This window comes from Mustela putorius, unplaced genomic scaffold, assembly GCF_011764305.1.
Source record: "Mustela putorius furo isolate JIRA1106 unplaced genomic scaffold, ASM1176430v1.1 tig00003988_pilon_pilon_pilon, whole genome shotgun sequence".
NCBI lineage: Eukaryota > Metazoa > Chordata > Mammalia > Carnivora > Mustelidae > Mustela > Mustela putorius.
The window spans coordinates 6,665,267-6,687,361 of NW_025422127.1; the positions used below are offsets into that span (position 1 = coordinate 6,665,267).

General features: G+C 37.3%; 1 protein-coding gene across 2 annotated transcripts in view; it reads right to left on the reverse strand.

Moving 5' to 3' along the window:
- Window positions 1–22,095, reverse strand: part of TAFA2 (TAFA chemokine like family member 2) — a 501,881-nt gene that overhangs the window by 177,682 nt on the left and 302,104 nt on the right. For both annotated transcript variants that reach the window (XR_006604254.1, XM_004766579.2), the window contains exon 2: window positions 1,416–1,522. Coding sequence is in view for 1 of the 2 variants with exons in the window: in XM_004766579.2 (XP_004766636.1) it covers window positions 1,416–1,521 (106 nt within the window). In the remaining variant the exon portion in view is untranslated. The remainder of the gene's footprint in view (window positions 1–1,415; window positions 1,523–22,095) is intronic.

Here is a 22,095-nt window from a genome sequence, read left to right on the forward strand (position 1 = left end):
TGTATCACTTGGCTTTGGAGCAGAGAAAGCATCTTTACCATTAACTCTTGCTTCACCAGAGTGATTCCTACTGTTCCATAAATCTCTCCACTTCTCTCAGTTCTTTTATAGGCTGGGAAAGGGCACTGGAGTGGCCACCCATCACAGAAGGGATGGTATGTCTTCTCTTGTTAAGCCCAAGTAGTTTCCAAGTCTCACTAAAAGGTGAGTATTTAACAGTACTGTGTCCTTAGATTTGGTCTATTTAGAGGCATGGGGAAAAATGTCCTCCTTGACATTTTTTAATTTTTCCATGAATAACAATTATCAAAGAGGATTTGTGGATCAGTATGCTTGTATTAAAGAAAGGAAAATTCTAGAATAGACCTATGACATAATTAATATTATATGTATACACATGCACACACACACACTGTGGGATGAAAACAGGAATGTGAAATATGAAAGGCCTCTTCATAAAATTCTCTTACTTTGAAAGATGTCTCCTTTTGGTTTTAAACACAGGGGGAAAGCTTTTACCTCAGAGCCATCACTTCCTTACACCACGTCTTCCCTCTCCCTGGTGTTAATGTTCCATGTAATGCTAATTAAATGCACATGTGTAACTATTTTAAGTATTACAAAATTCAAGGCACTCTAAACTCCCTCTTCCCCCAAAAATAAAATTAAAAGTTGCTTATCTGTAGACTTTACAGAGGACAGAAAATTGAATTGTAAAATCATATTTCATAGAAAAATCTTAAATTGACTAGTCAGGCTATGAATACTTGATTGTGGTAGGAACAGTTCAGAAATAGCCCCCATTTTAATTCATTTGGAAAAGGTGGCTATTCATTATACAGAGTCATTGGCTCAGGAAAGAGAACAGAAAGGGCTGAACTGTCAGGCTTAACACATATGTGTAAAACAAATATTCTCACTCTGTTCTGAATTGAGCCTGCTGAATATCACATTAGGGATAGAGTCCAAAAGGTGGTCAGAGACGTACGCTAGCATGAAGAAATGCGATCCACAAAAAGCACAGAGGGGATATTTCCATAGATACATATTATTAAGACACAGATCATTAAAGATACTTTCATTCCCAGGTTGTTAGCAATTTGAAACTCATGTTTATTACATGTCAACCGAACATTTTAGCATCAATATCTTAAAAATGGAAGTGACAGGGAAAGGCAGAGTCTTTGAACACTATTTTCAGAAATGGCAGTAATCCTGGAAATAATCACGCTTCCCCCATCAAAGCCATATAAAGGATAACTCTCTGCATCTTTACTTAAGGAGAATTACCGGGGGGAGCCCGTACCTAGTAAAACTAACAGACCAGTGAAGATAGAACATGATAGTCTGTGTTAAAGGAGATCTTTCACTTTCCACAGAGAGATGAAGGGGGGAAAAAAAGCAGAAGAGCTTACCTTTATGATGGTTTGCACTGGATACAACTTTCCCCCACAAGGTTACAATAAATATTATTATTAGCAGCTTTCCTTTTGTTGCTTTCTGTAAGTATCTCTTACTCATCCTGCAAATAAAATAAAAATAATAAAAACCCTAAGTATATGAAACCACTGCTTTTCCTTTATAATTGTGCTACATTTAGAGCTTTCATAACACCTGAACATCTGAAAATGGCATTTATTGTATTTGAAATGCTGTTTACTGTATAAATTCCGAAGAGAAAAAATAAAAGTATTCCAAACAAAGTGCCTTGATATGATGCAGGAGATAAGAGAGGTCCTACCTCAGTCAGTCTTCATTCACTTAACAATAGCCTAAATCAACTGGGAAACATTACCATTTTTCTCCATATAAATATAGATTTAACTTATTCACAAAATCCAAGGCACAGTTGTTTGAATAATCTTTAAATAAGTGACTTTATCTTACTCTTTTTTTCTAGAAGATTCCTTTTTCAATGCCAAGTCAAATGGTCAAAGCAAACAGTTTAGATAAAATGTGTTAAATGAATTCCTGTCCAGAATAAACTCATTTCAAATCTGTTATTCCTAATGTGCTTTAAAAAAAAAAAAAGTCACCTGGTACAACTGCTTCTCACAATGCCACTACTAGAAACACACAGATGTTTTAATATTGTTGGAATTCACTGTTCTGTACTTTATCAGAAGTAGGAGAAAAATGGAAAAGCAGAATGAAAAATACGAAGTAAACCTTTTCAAGTTGAACTCACAATACTTGGGAAAACAAAGAAATGTTCCAATATAATAATAGTTACCTATAATAAAAGCACAGCACCTACTTTCTCTAGCACTTTACATGACAATATTTATATTCTTAACAACAAATGGTGTGTATTTGTATGTCCATCCTCTTTCAAAGATCAAATTTGGAAATTTGCCTATGGACATGTTTAATGATAGGCAATTCTGGGTTTGAATTTTTACTATAATTCTAAGTTCCTTATATTAACTACCACTTTGCTAAGGGGTAAGTGAAACTAATATAAAATAAAATTCATCTGTATTTATTTATTAGGTATATAAAATATATGCCCATCACTTAGTGCCTTCTCAGATTAGGGATAGAGTCCAAAAGGTGGTCAGAGACTTACGCTAGCATGAAGAAATGCGATCCACATTTGACTCTGTTGTTGTTTGACTTCGAGACTCCTGCCTTACCTCTAAGGCAGGTTCACGAGGTCACTTTCTGACCTAGTCTGATTCCTCTTCCTCTTGAATTCTCTAAATTAGCTTTCTTCTCACACTGTTACTTCCAAAATTCCATCTCTAAAAATTGACTCAGTGATAGCAATGATGGCTATAATTTGTATAATTCTGATGAGGAGTTTTTCATACGGGTAAGTGCATTAAAAATGAATTATATATTTTAGTATAGATATATGCAAGAATTCCTTGGCCTGGAGAAGCTGTGTGCACCAATTCAGATTTTGAGGAGACATTGTCACACGATTAAGAACATGACTAATTCCTAAGTCTGACTGTTTCGATTTGAGTCCAGTCTGCACCGATTTCTGGATCTCCTACTTCAGTTTCCTCTACTATAATACAGGATAATGCATGTGAAATGACTGATCTATTGACTGGCATGCATAAGGGCTCAATGACTATGAGATTAGAGAACATTCCAGTCATTGGATGTTTCTTTGGTCCTTGAGAAAGGTCAGTCCCATTCATAAGAAGATTGTATGGAGTTTGGGTCATACCAACAATGACCAGGTCCTCTATGAACTTCAGTCTTATGACATGTCAAGACAATGTACAAAGGGATAAGTGTTTGATCTTTTAGATTAGACTGTTTGGTTTAAAATCCAGTTTCTTGCCTACTGACTATATTACTTTAGACTAACTACTTCATAACTTAGAGTATTTTTGTTGTCACTAAAATGAGGATAATAATAAATATCTACACCTGCTAGTGTCAGTATAAAGACTAAGTCCACGTAAAGAGTTTAACACTATGCACAGAAGATGATTAGCACTCAATAAACATTAACTGTTACTACAGTCATCACTTGGTTAGTCCAGCATTTCCCTCAGAGTATTCTGTGAGGCATCAATTCCACAGCATGTTCATACAGTATTAGTGAACAACATGGCAGGAGGGGCAAATGTATTTGTCTAACTCTAGCTTCAACAAACATAACCAGATCCTCTTCTAACAAGAGGCATATTTGAGTGTGCAGCATTTCCAGAAATCTTTCTCCACAGAGTAACCCACGATACTAGTGTTCTCAGGAATCCTCTGAGGGAAATAATCTGGTTTTGTACTCTCTCTCAGAAAACTAAATACTCATTTTACATAATCCATTATGTAGCCTTTGTTTCCTCTCAGCACTCTTAGTACTAGTTTTGTTCTGAGATTCTACTTTTTCTAACATTTTTTTTTTTTTTAGCTATCTTGCCTCCCCACTCTACATTCGATCCCTGCAAACTTATTGTACTGCATATCATATAGCAAAATGAATAGTTTAGCAAAACTCATCTGACAAGAAGAACTGCTTAACATAATTCTTGATAATAGCTTTTCCATAGCAAATGGCCTCTGCTACAAGGTCAATGACCCATTGTATTTTCCATATCACTGTGCACCCACCAAATGGGATGACAGAACTGACAGCTGGTCATACTGATAACTAGACATCTGCAAATGGAAACACCCACAAAGTCACCAGGCTGTCAAACTAAGAAAGGAAGGGGAATACAGTTCAAGTGGAAATGTGTAGAGACCCCTCTCCCATCCCCTCCAATCAATTACTATCTTCTTTAGCACTATTTCCTGAATATCTCTTAAACATACACACTTGCTTTCATCCCTTCTGAGATACTTCAATTCAGACCACCAAAATCTCTCATGGGCCACAGCCTCTTAGCTGGACTTCTTACAGTCAGTACTGTCAGCCTCTGGAACTAACGACAAGTCTGGGTCTGCCCTTTTTTATGATTACATTTGTAGTATTGAGTATTCAAAAAGTGCCTAATACTGTTGACTGAATAGGATACAGTGTAGCCAAATATGTAACTGTGATCATGAGACATCCTTTATACAATTAACACCTTCACAAGTTCCCCCTTTCCTACAGAAGGAAAGACCCTTAACTTCAGCAAGATATAAAAAAAGAAACACCTGAACCAAAGTTAAACATTTTTTTAATTATCTCTAATCTTATTATCTGCCTCTCCTCCCCATCTCCCTCTCCATACATACTCACAGTCTGTGTTTTAAATTCACTACACTTCCTCAATGTCATCCGGCTTAATCTCACTTCCACGTCACTTGAAACGTATCAGCCATTCACTCCATCCCCCAATCCACTCTCATTAATGCTAGCTTCTATTCACTGTTCAAGATGCAGGCCAGAAGTCCCTCCAGATTTGTTTAGGACCAGGTTGAGCGCCCTTCTTTAGGCACACCAGCCACTTGCCACACTACTATAATTTTCATTTACTTATCTCCAACCCTCACTGTCATCTAAGATTCCTGAAGAGGGACTGTGCTCCATACATTTGTGAATACCTCGGGTCTGACCCAAGGGTCAGTTTTAGTAACTGGAAAATGATTCTTTGCTGAAGTTTAGTGGAACCTTAGAGCCAAATATACTGTGTGGTTGTCAACGGGAGGAGGAAACAAGTATGTTTCATTTCTTTAGGATTAAAGTTAGGAAAGGACAAACAAAAAGAAGAATTTGAGAAAGTGGTAGGGTAGGGGGAGACCAGAAAGGAAGAAAAAGGGAGGAATCCAATCTGGAGTGTGTTTTATTCCAATTGATTTTTAAATAACAATAGAGTTTGAGCAAACTGAAGTGTAATGGAGTGAAGGACGGCTTTCAACAAAGGCACATTATCAAAAAGGAGAAAAGCTGAATGGTCCATTTCTTCCTGACCCTCTATGAGAGCACAGAGGAGGGGGCATTCACTCAATATTCAGTGTGTAACCAAGAGACCCCATTTAAATATGTCTACCACAGTCAAGGGCCAAGCGCACTATCAGAATTGTCCCATTCGTTTGTAAAAATGACAAAATGTAAATGACTTCTTTAACAACAAAATCTGAAACTGAAGGATAAATAACAGAGGACAAAACCTTGAAATTGCTCCTCAAGCAGCCACAGCTTGCAAGGAGCACAAGGCAAACAGGATAACTGAGCAATGGTAACCTTGGCAGGGAAGGATGTTGAAAAGTCACCAACGTAGAAGACTGACCATTAAACCTTCAGACTTTCTCCCACTCCTTTCTTTTGTGTGATGTATTTCAGTTATATCCTCTGAGATTCAGTCTTCTGAATGATTGTGAAACCCTGTGCCTCCCCACCGATGTGAAACATGCATTTAACTGTAAATAAGGACTGAAAAACAATGATGCTACTAGATCAATCATTTCCCCATAAAAACAGAAAGTAAGTTTAGCTGAGCTAAACAGGAGAAGACGGGAGGAAAAGGGGAGTGATGGGGGCATCTAGAATCCAACCACTCGAGCAAAGCTCTTAGGCATAAGACACTTCTGTGGAAATAAAAGCCACACAAGACAATATATATAAAGGTCTCTTTAGGAGTCTCCTCTACATGGATCTAATATTTATAACAACACAGTGTTGGCAGGGGCTTTAACACCACAACCTAGTATAGGAATTTACCCTGAGGTGGAATGCTGCAATTGATAACACAATTTTCTCCTCACAGGGACCAGAATGATGTTACAAAATTTAAATCAGATTTTATTACTGCACCCTACTCCTTGCTTTAAATCCCAGAATTTACTTACTTATTAAAACAAAAGTAAAATCTAAATTTCTTACTGAAAAGAAAACTCAACTTCATTTGCCCTCACCTGCCCCACCTTGGCCTCTATGACCTCACTTCACATTCCTGTTTCCTTCCTTCCCTACAGTGCAGCCACACTAGCCTTCGCTCTGTCCCTCTGTGGGGAGAGGTCACTGAGAGGATGTGACTCATCATTCACCTATGAGCTGGATTCAGACAACCGAAGGCCCCTCAATCCCTCCCCTATCTTTGGAATATACATTCTGTCCACCATTTATACAGTGGGAGCTGTTTCAAGGACAAACTCTTGAGAGCGCAAGGTGCTGTTGAGGTCATCTGGAATGGTATATGTGACTGAACCCCATTAAGGACCCTTTGTATCCTTTTAAGAGTCTGGTGGGTGGGTACAGAGATCTACTCTGCTTGTGGCCACCCAAGACAAGCCTCATATATAAGTTCCTTTGTTTATTAAATCTGCCACCTACCAATCTGGGACAGCCTCCCTCTCTCTTCAGTTTCTCCTCACCCTCCAAGAATGGGAGCCACTTGTAGATTTCACCCAGGCAACTCCCAAGGGTGCAAACCAACACCCTCATGCCAAGCTTGTTCTACACCTTACACTAACTAATAGCTCTGCCTTAGAGCCTCCACTTTGCACAGTGAGCTTCTGTTTATGATTACATGCACAGAGTGCCTCCTGACCTGCTGGCCCTTGGGAGTCTGGAGAAAGCCACCCCACACTCTCTCTTGCTCCCACTCTCCTATAGAATTTGCTCCATTTGTTATAATCTGAAGTTATCTTATTCACTTATTTATACGTGATGAGAGTTTATTTCCTTTTTTTTCCCATTAAAATGTAATTTCCATGAGGGCAGGTCCTGTCTATTAGTCACTGCTCTACCACAAAGAATATCTACATCATAGAACATCAATACCTGTTCAATGAAGGAAGAAAAGTGCACTGATTTTATAATCAGAACAAAAGAAATGAATCCTTTTAATGAAGAACTTTCATTACTTCTAGGTTAAAAAATTAAATTGCTATCATATTCAGCAACTAGGAATGCCGATGGCAAGAACAGTGTACACAGTAGTGGAGTGAGAGGAGATGAGGAAAGAAGCAGACTGAGCAGGACACAAGGAAAGGGAATCAGAGACCAGACTGCTCTCTCAAGAAACATGCAGAGATGAGAAATAAAAATAGAGTGGTAGCCAGAGAGATTTGAACAAGGCAATGGGAAGGAGTGAGAAGGAAGACAAAAGGTAAAGATATAAGTGAGGGCGGAGTGTGAAGTGTTTCTACACTTGCACGTTCTACAAGTATAAGTTATTATTACAATATTGTTATCGGAATGTTATTATTGTTTATTATTACTTTAAATTTTCTTATTTTATACAGAAATAAGCGTGTCTTCCAAAACTATTCTTTTTTTGCTGATAGGTGATTAGAAAAACCCTACTGTATCATGTTTAGTGAAATAAGTCAATCAGAGAAAGACAATTATCATATGATCTCCCTGATATGAGGAACTTGAGAGACAACATGGGGGCACTAGGAGGTAGGAGAAGAATAAATGAACAAGATGGGTTTGGGAGGGAGACAAACCATAAGGAACTCTTAATCTCACAAAACAACAAAACAAACTGAGGGTTGCCAGGCGGAGGGGGGTAGGGAGAGGGTGGTTGGGTTATGGACATTGGGGAAGGTAAATGCTATGGTGAGTGCTGTGAAGTGTGTAAACCTGGCGATTCACAGACCTGTACCCCTGGGGCTAATAATACATTACATGTTAATAAAAAAATTTTTTTAAGTATTACTTAATAACTTGGGAAGATTTGTCAGTTAGGTAATAAATTGTAATACTTAAAAATTTTTAAAAAGGGGGCGCCTCAGTGGGTTAAGCCCACTGAGCCCCACATCAGGCTCTCTGCTCAGCAGGGAGCCTGCTTCCCCCTCTCTCTCTGCCTGCCTCTCTGCCTCCTTGTCATCTCTCTCTCTCTCAACCAAATAAATAAATAAAATCTTTTTTTTATAAAGATTGGTTTTGTTTTGTTTTTAAAGATTTTATTTATTTATTCGACAGACAGAGATCACAAGTAGGCAGAGGCAGGCAGAGAGAGAGAGAGGAGAAAGCAGGCTCCCTGAGGAATAGAGAGCCTGATATGGGGCTCGATCCCAGGACCCTGGGATCATGACCTGAGCCGAAGGCAGAGGCTTAACCCACTGAGCCACCCAGGTGCCCCTAAATAAAATCTTTTTTAAAAATTTTAAAAAAGGAAAAAAAATTTAAAAAAAAGAAAAACCCTACTAAATAGAATGTCTAGAACCACAATTTTATAACACTGTTGGTTTTATGCAAAAATCACATCAAACTTGACTAGCATTTTATGACAAATGCTATCACTCTATCTAGTAAGGTATTTACTGAAATAGCAATTATATTTAGGGAAGCAGAAATACCTATATTGAGGTTAAAGATTAAAGTACTTTGCATATGCAAGAACATATAGTAACCAATTTAAGGGACAATCATATATCTCTATCAATAATCTTATACTATGTGTTTTATCATCCAGAAGTAGAGGTGGTTGATTCTAGACATTTTCATTATTCCTATATATTTTGTTTTCATTTTATGTCTTATATCCAATATCAATCACAATATAGCACTTAGGCCACACTTACCAAATATGTTTAAATTAAAATATCCCTGCTGACCAACTAGAATCTGGACTTCCCATCTTATAAACTATAATCACAAGTTTAGAGAGTTGCATTTTCATATGCCAGCCATTTGACATATGGTTAGCTTCTATTTCCTTAGGTAACTTCAAAATAAAAATTTTGGAATCTTAATCAGTTTCTTAACTCTTTCTGAATGAAAACAATTGCTTTAAATTTTTCATTTTATTGGATACATCAAGTGTTTTATGATGAATCTACATTTGGGATTTTATCCAGTTAACTCAACCCTGGAGATTTAGCCAAAGAAAGCTCCAGGGGTTTCTTCCCAAGGCTTGCCTGGTAACAAATACAAGCTTCATTTAAGAACCACAACTGCTTTCCTCCTTCACCCAAATTTTATATTTCCATTCATTTTGCCAAAATACTGCAATTTGGGTTGATATAAAAACCTAGAGAGTACTTCTGCTTTATGCTTAGCAATGTAAATCCAAAGTATTTATTTTTTCCAAATGCTTTTGCCAAGACCATAGACCATAATGACAGGAAACAGAAATCTAATAATTAGGCTCCAATCTCTAATAGCCTGAACAGACAAAAAGCTGTAAAACAAAATAAATCAATCACCTGAGATGCCTAAGAGCACCAGAAAGACACCTGCACTGTTTTGCATCTGTTATTACACCAGAATCACTTGTTCTCCTTTTCTATCTATAAAATGGGAATGTCACTATTTTCTCAAGCAACAACACCACTATAATAAACAAGAAATCATGTGATTTTGAACTTAATAAAAGATATGTGATAAGTCAGAGGTGTTACTCTTCCTTCTAAGGTCCTTCTCACAGAGCATGCATAGGCTTAGATGTCAGAAATGCCTGCCTGAGTATTATATTGGCTCTAACACACGACTAAACTTGATAAATCCACTTATCTGAGTCTCAATGCCCAGATATGGAATGCAAGAATGCTATGACATATTGGCGAGATGGTTGTAAGAAATAAAAACAATGTATATAAAGTATCTTTCACAAACCAGAAAAGAATAGACACCAAAACTATAGCTATTATATTATTAATAATTGGAGCATGGCCTCCTGGCTAGGAATGAGTGGGAAATAAAAAATGTCTTTGAGCAACAAATAAAAGACCCCATATGTTTTAGTCATAGGTGAGAAGTGAACCTACTTTAGGAATTTATCCTAAATCTACAGAATTAAAATGTGAGAATATTAAGCAACAGGCTAAATATGGAGGCAAGCTAATGAACAGAGATTTCGCATGGTTCTGCAAAATGAATAGTGATGCGGGGATAACAGAGAAGAGACATCAGATCTATAAATACACAGTATTCTCAGACCATTAGGTGTAAGGACAAATATTCCTCAAATGCCCATAGAGACAGGGAGAGCTCAGCATGCTAACTGAGCTTAAATGTACTGGCTTAAAATATATTGGCTTCTTTAATGTATCATTGGCTCCTCACAATAACTCTTTAAACTAAGCTCTGCATGCCTTAATGTCCCCAGAGTACGCATTAGAATCTGGAAGAATAATTTGAAGACAAGACCTAAGTGGCCATGGGGTCTTGAATCCAGATCTGCCCACTGGCTCAGTCCTTATTGAAAGAGTGGTCAAACAATGCTCCACACTCTGTGATGGGTCTCACAAGTACATGATGCATTTTAAACAGGTGTGTCTTGAAAAAGGCTAAAATGAAGTGCCAGCTCTTGGTTATCCAGAAATTTTTTTTAATCACCTAAGTGCCAGAATACTAGATAAAGGAAATACTATTGTATCTCTTTACTGTGGGCTATAAATAAAATGACCAATCTTTACATGACACACCTTTTATCATTTATACATACTGATGAAAGTGATGAAAGGTGAGTTTGCACTTCCAGAATTAACTGTCCAGTATCTACCAGATACTACCAGAGATTAGACCTAATGGAATTGCTACACCAGGAAAGGCAACCTTAGTTATTGTTGTCATATAAAATATAAAATGTCAATTTAAATTAGAATTTATCTTTTATACAGGTTGAAATATTTATGATATATAAAAATAGTGCACATATTGAATGTATACAATTTGATGCATTTGGACAAGGAAACACATGGGAACCATCACCATTATCAAAGTATACATGTATCCATCACCCCAAAAGTTTCCTTGTGTCCCTTTGCTGGGTGTGTGTGTGTGTGTGTGTGTGTTAAGAATACTTAACATGAGATCTACCCTCTTGATAAATTTTGAAGTGCCCAACACCATATTGGTAACTACATGCACTGTGTTGTACAGCAGATCTCTACAACTTCTCTTCCATAACTGAATTTTATAATCACTGAACAACAACTCCCTCATTTCTTCCTCCCCCTGCCCCCAGCAACCAGGATTGTATTTTCTGCTTCTATAAATCTGACTGTTTTAGATACTTCATATGAATGGAATGCAATATTTGTCTTCGGGTAACTTATTTGACTTAGCAGAATGTCTTTCAGGCCCATCCATGTTGTTGCAAATGGCAAGATTTCCTTCCTTCCTACAGTTGAAGAATATTCCATTGTATGTGTATACCATATTTGCTTTATCCATTCACCTGTCGGTGGATATTTGGGTGGTTCTCATATTGTGGCTATCGTGAGTAATTCTGTAATGAACATGGGAATACAGATACCTCTTTTGATCCTGATCTCAGTTCTTTTGAATATTTTTCCAGAAGAGCTGAATCTTTTGCTAGCTCTGTTTTTCACTTGAGGGACTGTCATACTGTTACCTGTCCTGGTTGCAGTATTTTACATTCCCACCAACAGTATACAGCAGTTCTGATTTCTCCACATTATTATTTATTGTTGTTTATGATAGCCATCCTAAGATATGGGAGGTGATATCTCATTGTGGTTTTGATTTGTATTATCCTGATGATGAGAGATACTGAACACCGTTTCATGTATCTACTGGCCATTTGTATATCTCCTTTGGAAAAATAATCTATTGAGAGCCTCTATCCATTTTTTAATCTTTTTTTTTCCCTGCTCATGGTTGTAGAAGTTCTATATATTTTGGAAATTAACCCCAATCAGTTTTATCTGAAATTCACATTTAACTAGCTGTCCTGTAATACTAGTTGCCAAACTTGTTGACTACCCTAGTTTTCAGTTCACTTAAAATATTATTTTAAGCAAGAAACTAGCATTCACTTCTAAATGGAAACATGCTTCTCTAAGGAAAAAAACAAGATTAGAATTTTAGAGAAGATGAAAAATAATGAAACTTTTATTTGCTTTCTGACTATTCTTTGCATACAGACTCAAGAAGTGACTAAAAACTATTTCTTCAATTCAGCTGCAATTCTGCTAGCCAATTTTGAAGATTCTCAATTGCTTATATGGTTAAAAATGTAGCATAGTTAGTATAGTATGGCAGTTAAGAGCATGTTTGAAGTCAGACATGGAGGTCAAGAATTGGCTACCTACTAGCTCTTAGAGACATGCCGTTTAATTTCACAAAGCCTTCATTTCCTCTTCCATAGTACGTGGATAATAATAATAACTGCCTCAAAGAACTGTTGGGAAGGTAAATGAGTTCATTTATGTAAAGTTTTAAGCACAGATCCTGATACATACCAAGCAGTCTATAAATGCTTGCTACAATACAGTAGTCATTTAAAAGTCTTCTTGATTAACTCTTCATTAAATAAGTAAAAGCCAGTTGGCTGATCTCCATATCCAGATGATTGGTACCACAAGACCATGAAGAGGCCAGCACTAAAGATGTGTCCTTCATTTTTACATGTCTTGATCAAGGATTTACTCCTTTCTCAGTGGTTTTAGACAGTTTGAGGGTAGTGTGTCCGTCAAACCTAAATTTCATGGGTCTTTGCACATTACCATATAATCTTGAGCTACATCCTTTCTCTTCATTTCTGTTTGATATTCAGCGGCCCTATTGTTACCATTTGTTTATTGATTTTTTAAAATTATGGACTATTGTTAGGGGATCCAAATCTGTTTTTCCTAAGTTAAAAATAAACAAAAGACAGTATAGTTACATGGTATGATCAAAGTGAGATTTCATACTGAACCACCTGTAACAAGCAGTATATGATATCAAACAATAAGTCGTAAGTAAATTTGAGGGTAATTGAGTTAAAACTTAAAATGTAATAAAGCCATTTATTTTTAAATAAACCTAGCTTATACCATTTAATGTAAAATGCATGTATACCACCAAATGATGGTGCACTGATGATGTTTATAAGGAAGAGGCTGGATAAATGAAATCTAGACAGCACAAAGCTTTATTTCATATTCAATCTCTTCTCTTATAAAAACTTCAGGGAAAAATGTCAACAACCAGGACAATTTAGATTTGCCTCCTCCTGCCCTCTTAGAGCAATGACTCCGTGCTACACTATGGCTAGGAACAAGTAGTGGGAAACAGGCAATATGCAGACAAGTCACAAAGCATCCCCTCCTGAATGATACAGAGATGGCTATATCTCATAATTGTTGGGTAGGGTATCATCAAATAGAATAATAAAGAAAACTTTCAATCATATGTGGCTAAATCACAAGCCTACCATTTAATTTTGTGGGTATTTATGGTAAAAACAGAGCCAGCTCTGCACATACATCTTAAGGTTCACATACAGGGTTCATAATAAAGTATTTCCTTTCCTTATTTAATAAAACTTATATAACTAATAAAGCAAATAATTTATAGTCATGAAATCAGTTCTAATTTTTTGTCTACTCTATGATCCCTAGGATTACTTAAGAATTTTTTTCCTTGAATAAATGAAACAAGATGGGGTTGAGAGGGAGACAAACCATAAGAGACTCTTAATGTCACAAAACAAACTGATGGGGGTTGGGTGGAGGGGGATAGAGAGAGGGTGATGGGGTTGGGGACATTGGGGGGTGTGTGCTGTGGTGAGTAACTGTGAAGTGTGTAAACCTGGTGATTCACAGACCTGTACCCCTGGGGCTAAATATAGATTATATGTTTATTAAAAAATTTAAAAAGATTATTTAAGAATTTTTTTCCTTTTACTGTAGTGAACTTGTTCTCTTGGGAAATGAGGCCACAGAAAAAATGTACTCCACCTCAGTTCCTTCTCCCTTATGCTAGCAAAGGAGTGCAAGAGTGAAAATAATGAAAAAAAATAATCTTTAAGTTTTTTTTTTTAAAGATTTTGTTGATTTATTTGACAGAGAGAGAGAGAAGGAGAACATGAACACAAGCAAGGGGAGCAGCAGGCAGACTCCCGCTGAGCAAGGAACACGATGCTGGGTCCATCACAGGACCCTGGGGATCATGACCTGAACAGAAGACAGATGTTTAACTGACTGAACCACCAGGCGTCCCAAGGGTTTCTTGTTAAGATAAAGTTTGTGGTCCAAGAAGGACACATATTCTCAGATTCAGAAGAATAACACACCTTTACCAAAAAGCCATTACAACAGAGACCTTCCTCTCAACATAAAACCTTCTGGGAGGTAAGGGAACGGAAAGGCTAAAATTGTATCAGTGAGGGCCTCTCCTCATATAACCATCCCTGCAAGAGCCCCAATATTAACACATTTCCACCTTATCAACAAAATTAACAAACAAACCATGAAAGAGACAATCACAGCTCTGTGTTGAAAGGCATGCCACTCTACGTCCTCAAAAGAAACAAACAGAAAGAGGTCCAAGAAAAGGGTGTTTAATCAAGAGCTCACCAGAATCCACCCTTTGCTCTAAGAAGAATTCTTTAGCCAAGATTTTTGGACAACCACATATGTAAACTCCAAGCACATCAACTTTACAATGTATGATGAAAACGATGACGACACTGGGATGACACTAACTGCATTTTCTAGACACCCCTTGTGTTCGGTATTTGTATAACACTTCATGTATCTTAATGAGCTCCTTCTGAGGGAAGAGTGGAACATTATCAGATTTTAATATAGCAAAGCACCATGCTCAGTTTTCAGTTAATAGCTTAAACACCTGTGAACTCAATTGATTAAGAATCAAAGCAGCAACCACCATGCTCTATAAACCTCTGTCTCCACAGTAAGCTCTACAAGGTATTGCTTTCTGGTTTGTTCCTTTTACAACAAGATTTCAGCCCCTTCTTAAATCTTATGTTTTTACACTTCCCAGTATTTAGGGCTTCCTTTTCTGAATAACATCAATCATTTAACAGGCTCTAACTCTACTTTACCCAACATCAATTGTTTCTAACTGTCCCTAACGTTTTCCTTACGGGAAAATTTGGTTTTCTCAGTCACAGAGCTGGTATGTTCCCAGCAGGATGCAATCACACTACAAAACAGAAGTCAGGGGTTAAATGTTCATCTTGAGAAATTCTCCCAACAGTGAGACTTACTAGATTGTCAAATCATGTCCCAAGGTGGAGGTAGAAGCTGATTACCTGAATCTATTTTCAAAAAATACTCCAAATTCACTGAGTAAAGTCCTACATTAGGGGAGTCAGACCGATCTGAACTACAGCCAATGTCATTTCATACCTATTGAAAACTACGGACCTAGCTGCCTCCCAATTTACATACCCTCACTTCATTTTTGGGAACCGGAATTCAAGACACATCAGATAGAATATTACACAAACAAAATCTATCTACACAGATAGATACCACGATGATCTTACAGCAATTTAACCAATAATCCCTAAATTAACACTCTTCTTGCCATGTATCATGGATATTAAAGTGCTTTGTGAAGTATTCTGCAAACTAGACCCATAACCAAATCATGTCAAGATAGGGAATATTGTCAAAGGACAAACATTGTGGTGTGTATATTCAGTAGACTATTATCGGTCCTTAAAGAGGAATGGAATTCTGAGACATACTACAGCATGGATGTAAAAACATGTTAAGTAGAATAAGTCAGAAGCCAAGGTACAAATATTATTCCACCAATGTGAGATATCTAGAATAGGCAAAATCATAAACACAGAAAGTAGAAGAGAGGATTCCAGGATCAGAGGTGGGGGCAGAAATTAAGGGTTACTATTTAATGGATATAGAGTTTCTGTTTGGGATGATGAAAAAGTTCTAGAAATAGATAGTGGTCACAGTTGTACAATGTTGTGAATGTACTGAATTCTACTGAATTATACCCTTAAAATGATTAAAATTAATAAAAATTAAGTTATGTGTGTCTTCTCACAGTGAAAATAAAGAAAAACCGTAATACAGCAAGAGTCATAATGGGAATAGTTTGGCTCATCAGCTCTAGCATATAGCTACACTCACTTTCTTCATGGCACTTAACACTATTTGAAATCATAATGTTTATCTATTTACTTTTTATTTTCCCTCTCCCCCCTACTAGAACACAAACTCTACAAGAGCAGGAATCTAGGCTTTTTCTATTTCACTGGTTTATCCGCAGCACTTATGATGCTTCTGGTCACAGAATTGGTACAGAATAAATATTTATGGCATAAGTAAATTAATAAATTAAAGAAACACTATAAATGTTCTTTTAATCTTAAGTTTGGTTATCCCACACGATCATGCACTTTTTCTTATGTCTGATAACATTTAATAGCTCTACCCTTGTAGATAGTAGGATAATTTTAATTGTTATTGTATCCTGTATTTAAGTCCTGTCTCTAACACTAGATTCCAAGTTTTGAGAAACCATATGTTAGCTCTGCTTCCCCATAAAATATCTCACCCTTACATAGTGCCATATGGTGTATTAAGAACTTTCACATCCATGATCACATTTGATACGCATGACCATGAGGCTGGCAGAAATAATCACCTAGCAGAGAGGAGGAAGCAAACTCGGAGAAGTTAAATGACTTATTCAAGGTCGAAGTTAGTAAGTGGCAGAGCCAAAAGTCAAAATCAGATCTTCCAGGTCAAAAACTGTTTCCATTAAAAGAATGACAATGAAAACATAATTTCCGTGCTTTAAAATAAAATACTTTAAGCTAAGTCCTACTATAGTTCTTTTTGGGGCTTCTAAAAAAAGTGCCCTGACCATAGTTTTTTTTTTTTTTTTAACCCTCAAATAGATGAAAATTATCCACGTCTGGAAATAAATTAAGTGAGCTAATTGCCAAAATAATACTGAGGGGAGGGAGAGAGGGCCTGTGGGGGCGCAGGGAAGAAAGGGTGAGGGAAGGAAGGAAACAAAAAGCCGCATACAGATCTATGATGGGGCCAGTACGAGCAGTAAAGTAATGAAGTGAAATGTTGGATCAATCTCACTAATTCACCTCTGTAAACCACCTCCCGTCCATTGGTGATGTACGGAAATGCGAGCTTTGTTGTGTCATACCCTCCTATTTCTAAAGAAGATCCAGAAATCCAGAAGCATATATGAAATCCCTCAATTTTTAAATGTTCTCAATTAATTTCACTTCAAGAAAACGCTGTATGCCAAATACAGCCCTTGAGCAGCCAGTATGTAACTTCTGATCTACGCCATCATTTTTCTGAGCAGGTTATAGAACAGAAAGCACTTTGTAGTCATATGCTATATAAGCTTTGTTTGACAAAACAGGAAGGTGGCATACAAAGACAAAAATAACCTTAAACCAATTAGTTACTTTCCCTGTACTTCTTATTTATCCCCAATTTAAAATTGTGCCTAGACTTACAGACTTCGAATGAATGCTTTTTCATCAAACAACTGGGCTTACGGGACTACTTTAAAGTCCTTAGATTTTAACATGTTTCATTGGGAATGCATCTTAAAACTGAGTTTTCATTCCATGCAAGAATCCAGAGGCTAAAAACAGAGCATTCATGCAAGGACAAGATCCGACTCTATACTTTAGCAGTGGCACATAAAGATTATAATCGGGAATGAAAGAAAGAAAAGGACCTACTGAAAAGCAGATGTCTTGAGCTAGAAGTAGCAATCACAGCATCTGCACTTTGGCATCGGGCAGAAAACACTGGAGGAAAACAATAAAGCACAAGGTATAAAAATACCAAAGAAGTCAGCTGGTTCTTTTCAGCTGGTAGGAACAAAAACTACAGAGTACAAAAGGGTATTTAGAAGAGTTTGGTAAAAATATGAAGCCTTAAATAGCTTATGGTTCACACAAGCAGGAAAATAGAGGCCACGGAAGTAAATGGAAAATAAAGTGGCTGTACTTAGCTTCCTTCCTAGTCTAAGGCTCAAGGGATAATTCAGAACTACCTCAAATTCAGACCCTTTCACCAAGATCGTAACATCGTGTCCTCTGTGATACCATCGTTCGGATAACAAAGTCACTTCAATTTATTATGTATACGTTTCCAGAACACACCTTAAAAGGCTATCTAATGTGGTTACCCTTGTCAACATTCCACTCTAACTGAACACGCAGAAAGAACGCAGGGTTTGCAGTAAGAGTACTTGGATTCAAGCGCGGGTCACTGCCTACTGTTAGGTAGATGATTTCTGGAGTCATTTAATCTCTTTGAGCCTCAGCTGACTTTTTGGTTAAATGAAGATAATAATATTTGCCCTAACTATCTCATTCAGTTGCCATGAAGATCACAAGAGATAAGCTATGGAAAGTGCCTTACAACCTAAATGATAATAATATATTATCCAAAGAGTAAAAGGTTCATTGTCCACTGCAAACTATAACTTCACCCATAAGTCAATAGATATTTTTAAACATCTACTGGTAATATAGCTGTGAAAACGATAGGCAAGATCTTTGCACACACACAGAGCCTACATTCTGACTAAAGTTGTAAATATTTAATTTAAGTTTTGACAATAACATAGTAAACACAGCAATTCATCCTTCAGCTAATAAAGGATTACGAATAAGTTTATGATAATGCTTTGCTTGTTTTCCATTAATTTTCATAAACAGGAGAATGTAAGAGCGTATCTTAATTAAATTCAGACAACACAACCTAAAATCACATAGTCAAAGTACTGTTTACTAGACATGCGTCATCAGTACATAGTAATTATTAAGCAGTCAGCACAAACATACTTGCTATCAGGCAAACTTAAGGGAAATGCAGCCGCTTACTCAAATTCTGGCTTGGGGAAATACCCTGTATTCATCTAAAACAGCTATTATTAAATGCCTATTTTATGCAAGGCCCTGTGGGGGACAATTGTAAGTGATATGAAGATCAGCAAGCCCTGGTGCTGTCCATCCTTCAAAGACTCATATTAGAGGAGAAATAAGATTTTTAAGATCATGTAAGTAGAGAACGATTCATGGGGTAGTAAATGAGGATTGTAATGGTTTAGAGAGAGACATCCAACTTAGGGGGTCATAGGTACCTTCAGAACATTTTGACAAATAGGACGAAGTGCCAGACCCGTAGCCAAAATTCTGAGTTAGATTCTGATTATGTCTTCACCCAAGTCTAGTATATGAACAAAATCAAATTATTTCAACCTAGCTTTCCCATCTAAAAAATAAAATGATAAAACATTAGTAACTTTCTGACCTTCTCAAATTTTTTTGGAAAAAAAAAAAAACTCAGGATAGAATAAACAGATTTATCTGAATAACAGTCACTTCATAATTTTGGTAGTTACAGCAGGTGATAAAAGTGAAGTACCCTTACTACTTCTGACAGAGAACGTCCTCAATATATGTTAAACCTGGCTCTGAAGTAGGAAATAATTGGACTAAACCTTGAAGCATGGGTAAGAGTTTAATAAGCAGATATAAGAATGGTGTGTCAGGAGGCACCTGGGTGGCTCAGTGGGTTGGGCCGCTGCCTTTGGCTCAGGTCATGATCTCAGGGTCCTGGGATCGAGTCCCACATCGGGCTCTCTGCTCAGCAGGGAGCCTGCTTCCCTTCCTCTCTCTCTGTCTGCCTCTCTGCCTACTTGTGATCTCTCTCTCTCTCTCTCTCTCTGCCAAATAAATAAATAAATAAATCTTTAAAAAAAAAAAAAAAAGAATGGTGTGTCAAGTCAAGGGAGAAGTCCAGGGAAAGACACGGAATTGGAAATATGCAAGGGGTAGGTAAGCAAGCAGTCTCATTTGGCTACACCCCAAAGTCTATGGAATGGAGTAGGGTTAAGAATTAAATCTCTTGATGGAGAGGAGAAGTGAGTTGGGGAAAAATCGGAGGGGGAGACAAACCATGAGAAACTGTGGACTCTGAGAAACAAACTGAGGGTTTTGGAGGGGAGGAGTGTGGTGAGTCCAGTGGTGGATATTAATGAGGGCACGTATTGCATGGAGCACTGGGTGTGGTGCAAAAACAATGAATTTGGATCACAGAAAAAAAAAATTAAATTCTTTAAAAAAAACATAATTTACCAATGCACACTGAGGAAATGGAAAACCTGAAGAGACGTCTCACAACTAAAGATATTCAATCTATAGATAAGGATATATGTCTCCACAATAGCAAAAAACTCAATAAAAACATTATAGTTCCCCCCCAAAAAAGAGTTAAATCTCTAACAATCTGTTTTAAAAAATAAGAAAACCAAGAAAGGTGGAGTGACTCTTAATAGAGACACACCCAGAAGGGATAGCTTTAGGACCCACATCCAGGTCCTCTGACTAGAAGGTTCCTGTTCCTTCTACCACATTGCCCTAAAGGAGGAAATAATGATGCCTTTCTTAAAGACTTGTGAGGACTGGAGTTGCTAACACATATTGAATGCTTAAAGTAGGGTCTTATGCATAATAAGGCTCAACAAGTAAGTATTATCTTGGGGGAGGGGGGTGTGCTGCCATAGCTAACAAATAATTAGAAGAGTCATATAGAAGACCCAGTGGAAAAATCAGTGCCATGTTGACTCAAGTCTTCCAAGAAGGCATCTCTGGCCCTCTCCAGGACAAGTTGGATTTGCCTCCTATACATGAGTCACTGTTTAGCAGGGAGGTTTAGAGTGCTAGGTCTGCCATGGCAGTTTCCTACCTGTGTGAAAGTTCTTTATCTGTTAAATGTGGAACATAATTCTTGTCACTTACTAAGGTTAGCCTTATCGTTAAATTAGTTAAGACACCTAAAGCACTTAGCTTGGTACCTGACATACAGAAAATACTTAAGTGTTAGCTACTCTTTTTATTAATATAGCTCACACAATAGGCAGAGAGATGAAATAATGGAACCAGAACGTCCCTAAGCCATTAAAGCCAGGAGGTATCCATGTTTCGGACAAACAGGCAGTATACCACAAGCTCAGGCCCTAATCAAGACTCTTCCCACCAAAAACAAACTGCAAGATTAATTGCAGCCTAAAGAAGAACACATCCCATGGAAAAGATCACCAAAATCAGAAGGAAGCAATCATTGCCACAGCCTCCTACAAAGAAAGCAGGAAAGTGAGCACAAGTATATATAACAACTTGCATTTTTCAAGGCTCTTGAAGGATGTAATCTTTGTTAGAATTTCAGTGAGAGACTTTTCTTTAAAAGATCAAGTGGATAAAAAGACCCTAAGAATAAAAAATTAGGGACCCTAAGCAAGAATGCAGCAATCCAACACACAATGGCATGAGGCAAGAATCGTGTGAACACAGAGAAGATCAAAAGAACCAAAAGGAAGAGAATTTTGCAGGGAACCAAGGTGTATTACCAGATTCTTAGTGACCACGTCCAAGAAATGAATACCGAGTTCCAATCTATACCACTTGGAGATGGACATAAACATGTCTTAGTCATAAGGTAAATTTCAAAGAATATTTCTTATTCTAAAATGTCGATTCAGTTAGTGTATGTAAACATGTCTTAGTCATGTGGTGAATTTTAGAATATATTTCTTATTCCAAAATGTAGATTCAGTAGGTTAACATCATGGGATGTTATACAGCAGAGGTGTCAACAGCACTTCGGCCTTGACTTCTAACGGCCTGATGACCTTGGCAAGGTTGTTTCATCTCATGTTCATCTGCTCTCATCAGTAACCTAGTAGGAGCAGCAGCATTATTAAGTTAATGAAACATTTAGGATGGTACACGATACATAAAAAACATATACATTCTGTTGTGCCATTAGGTATCAAGCCGAAGGATGTCAGCATTTGTTGTTTCTGAATATCTAGACTAACTGGACCCCGCTGAATATTCCAGTCACTACTCTGGAGCCCAGAGAGGGGAAAAGCGGGTAAGTAACACTTCTTTTAGAATGTTGTGTTCTGCCCTGTTCCCCAGGATACAGTCTGCACAACTAGGCTTACCAAGGCTCATAGTCTCTAGATTTATT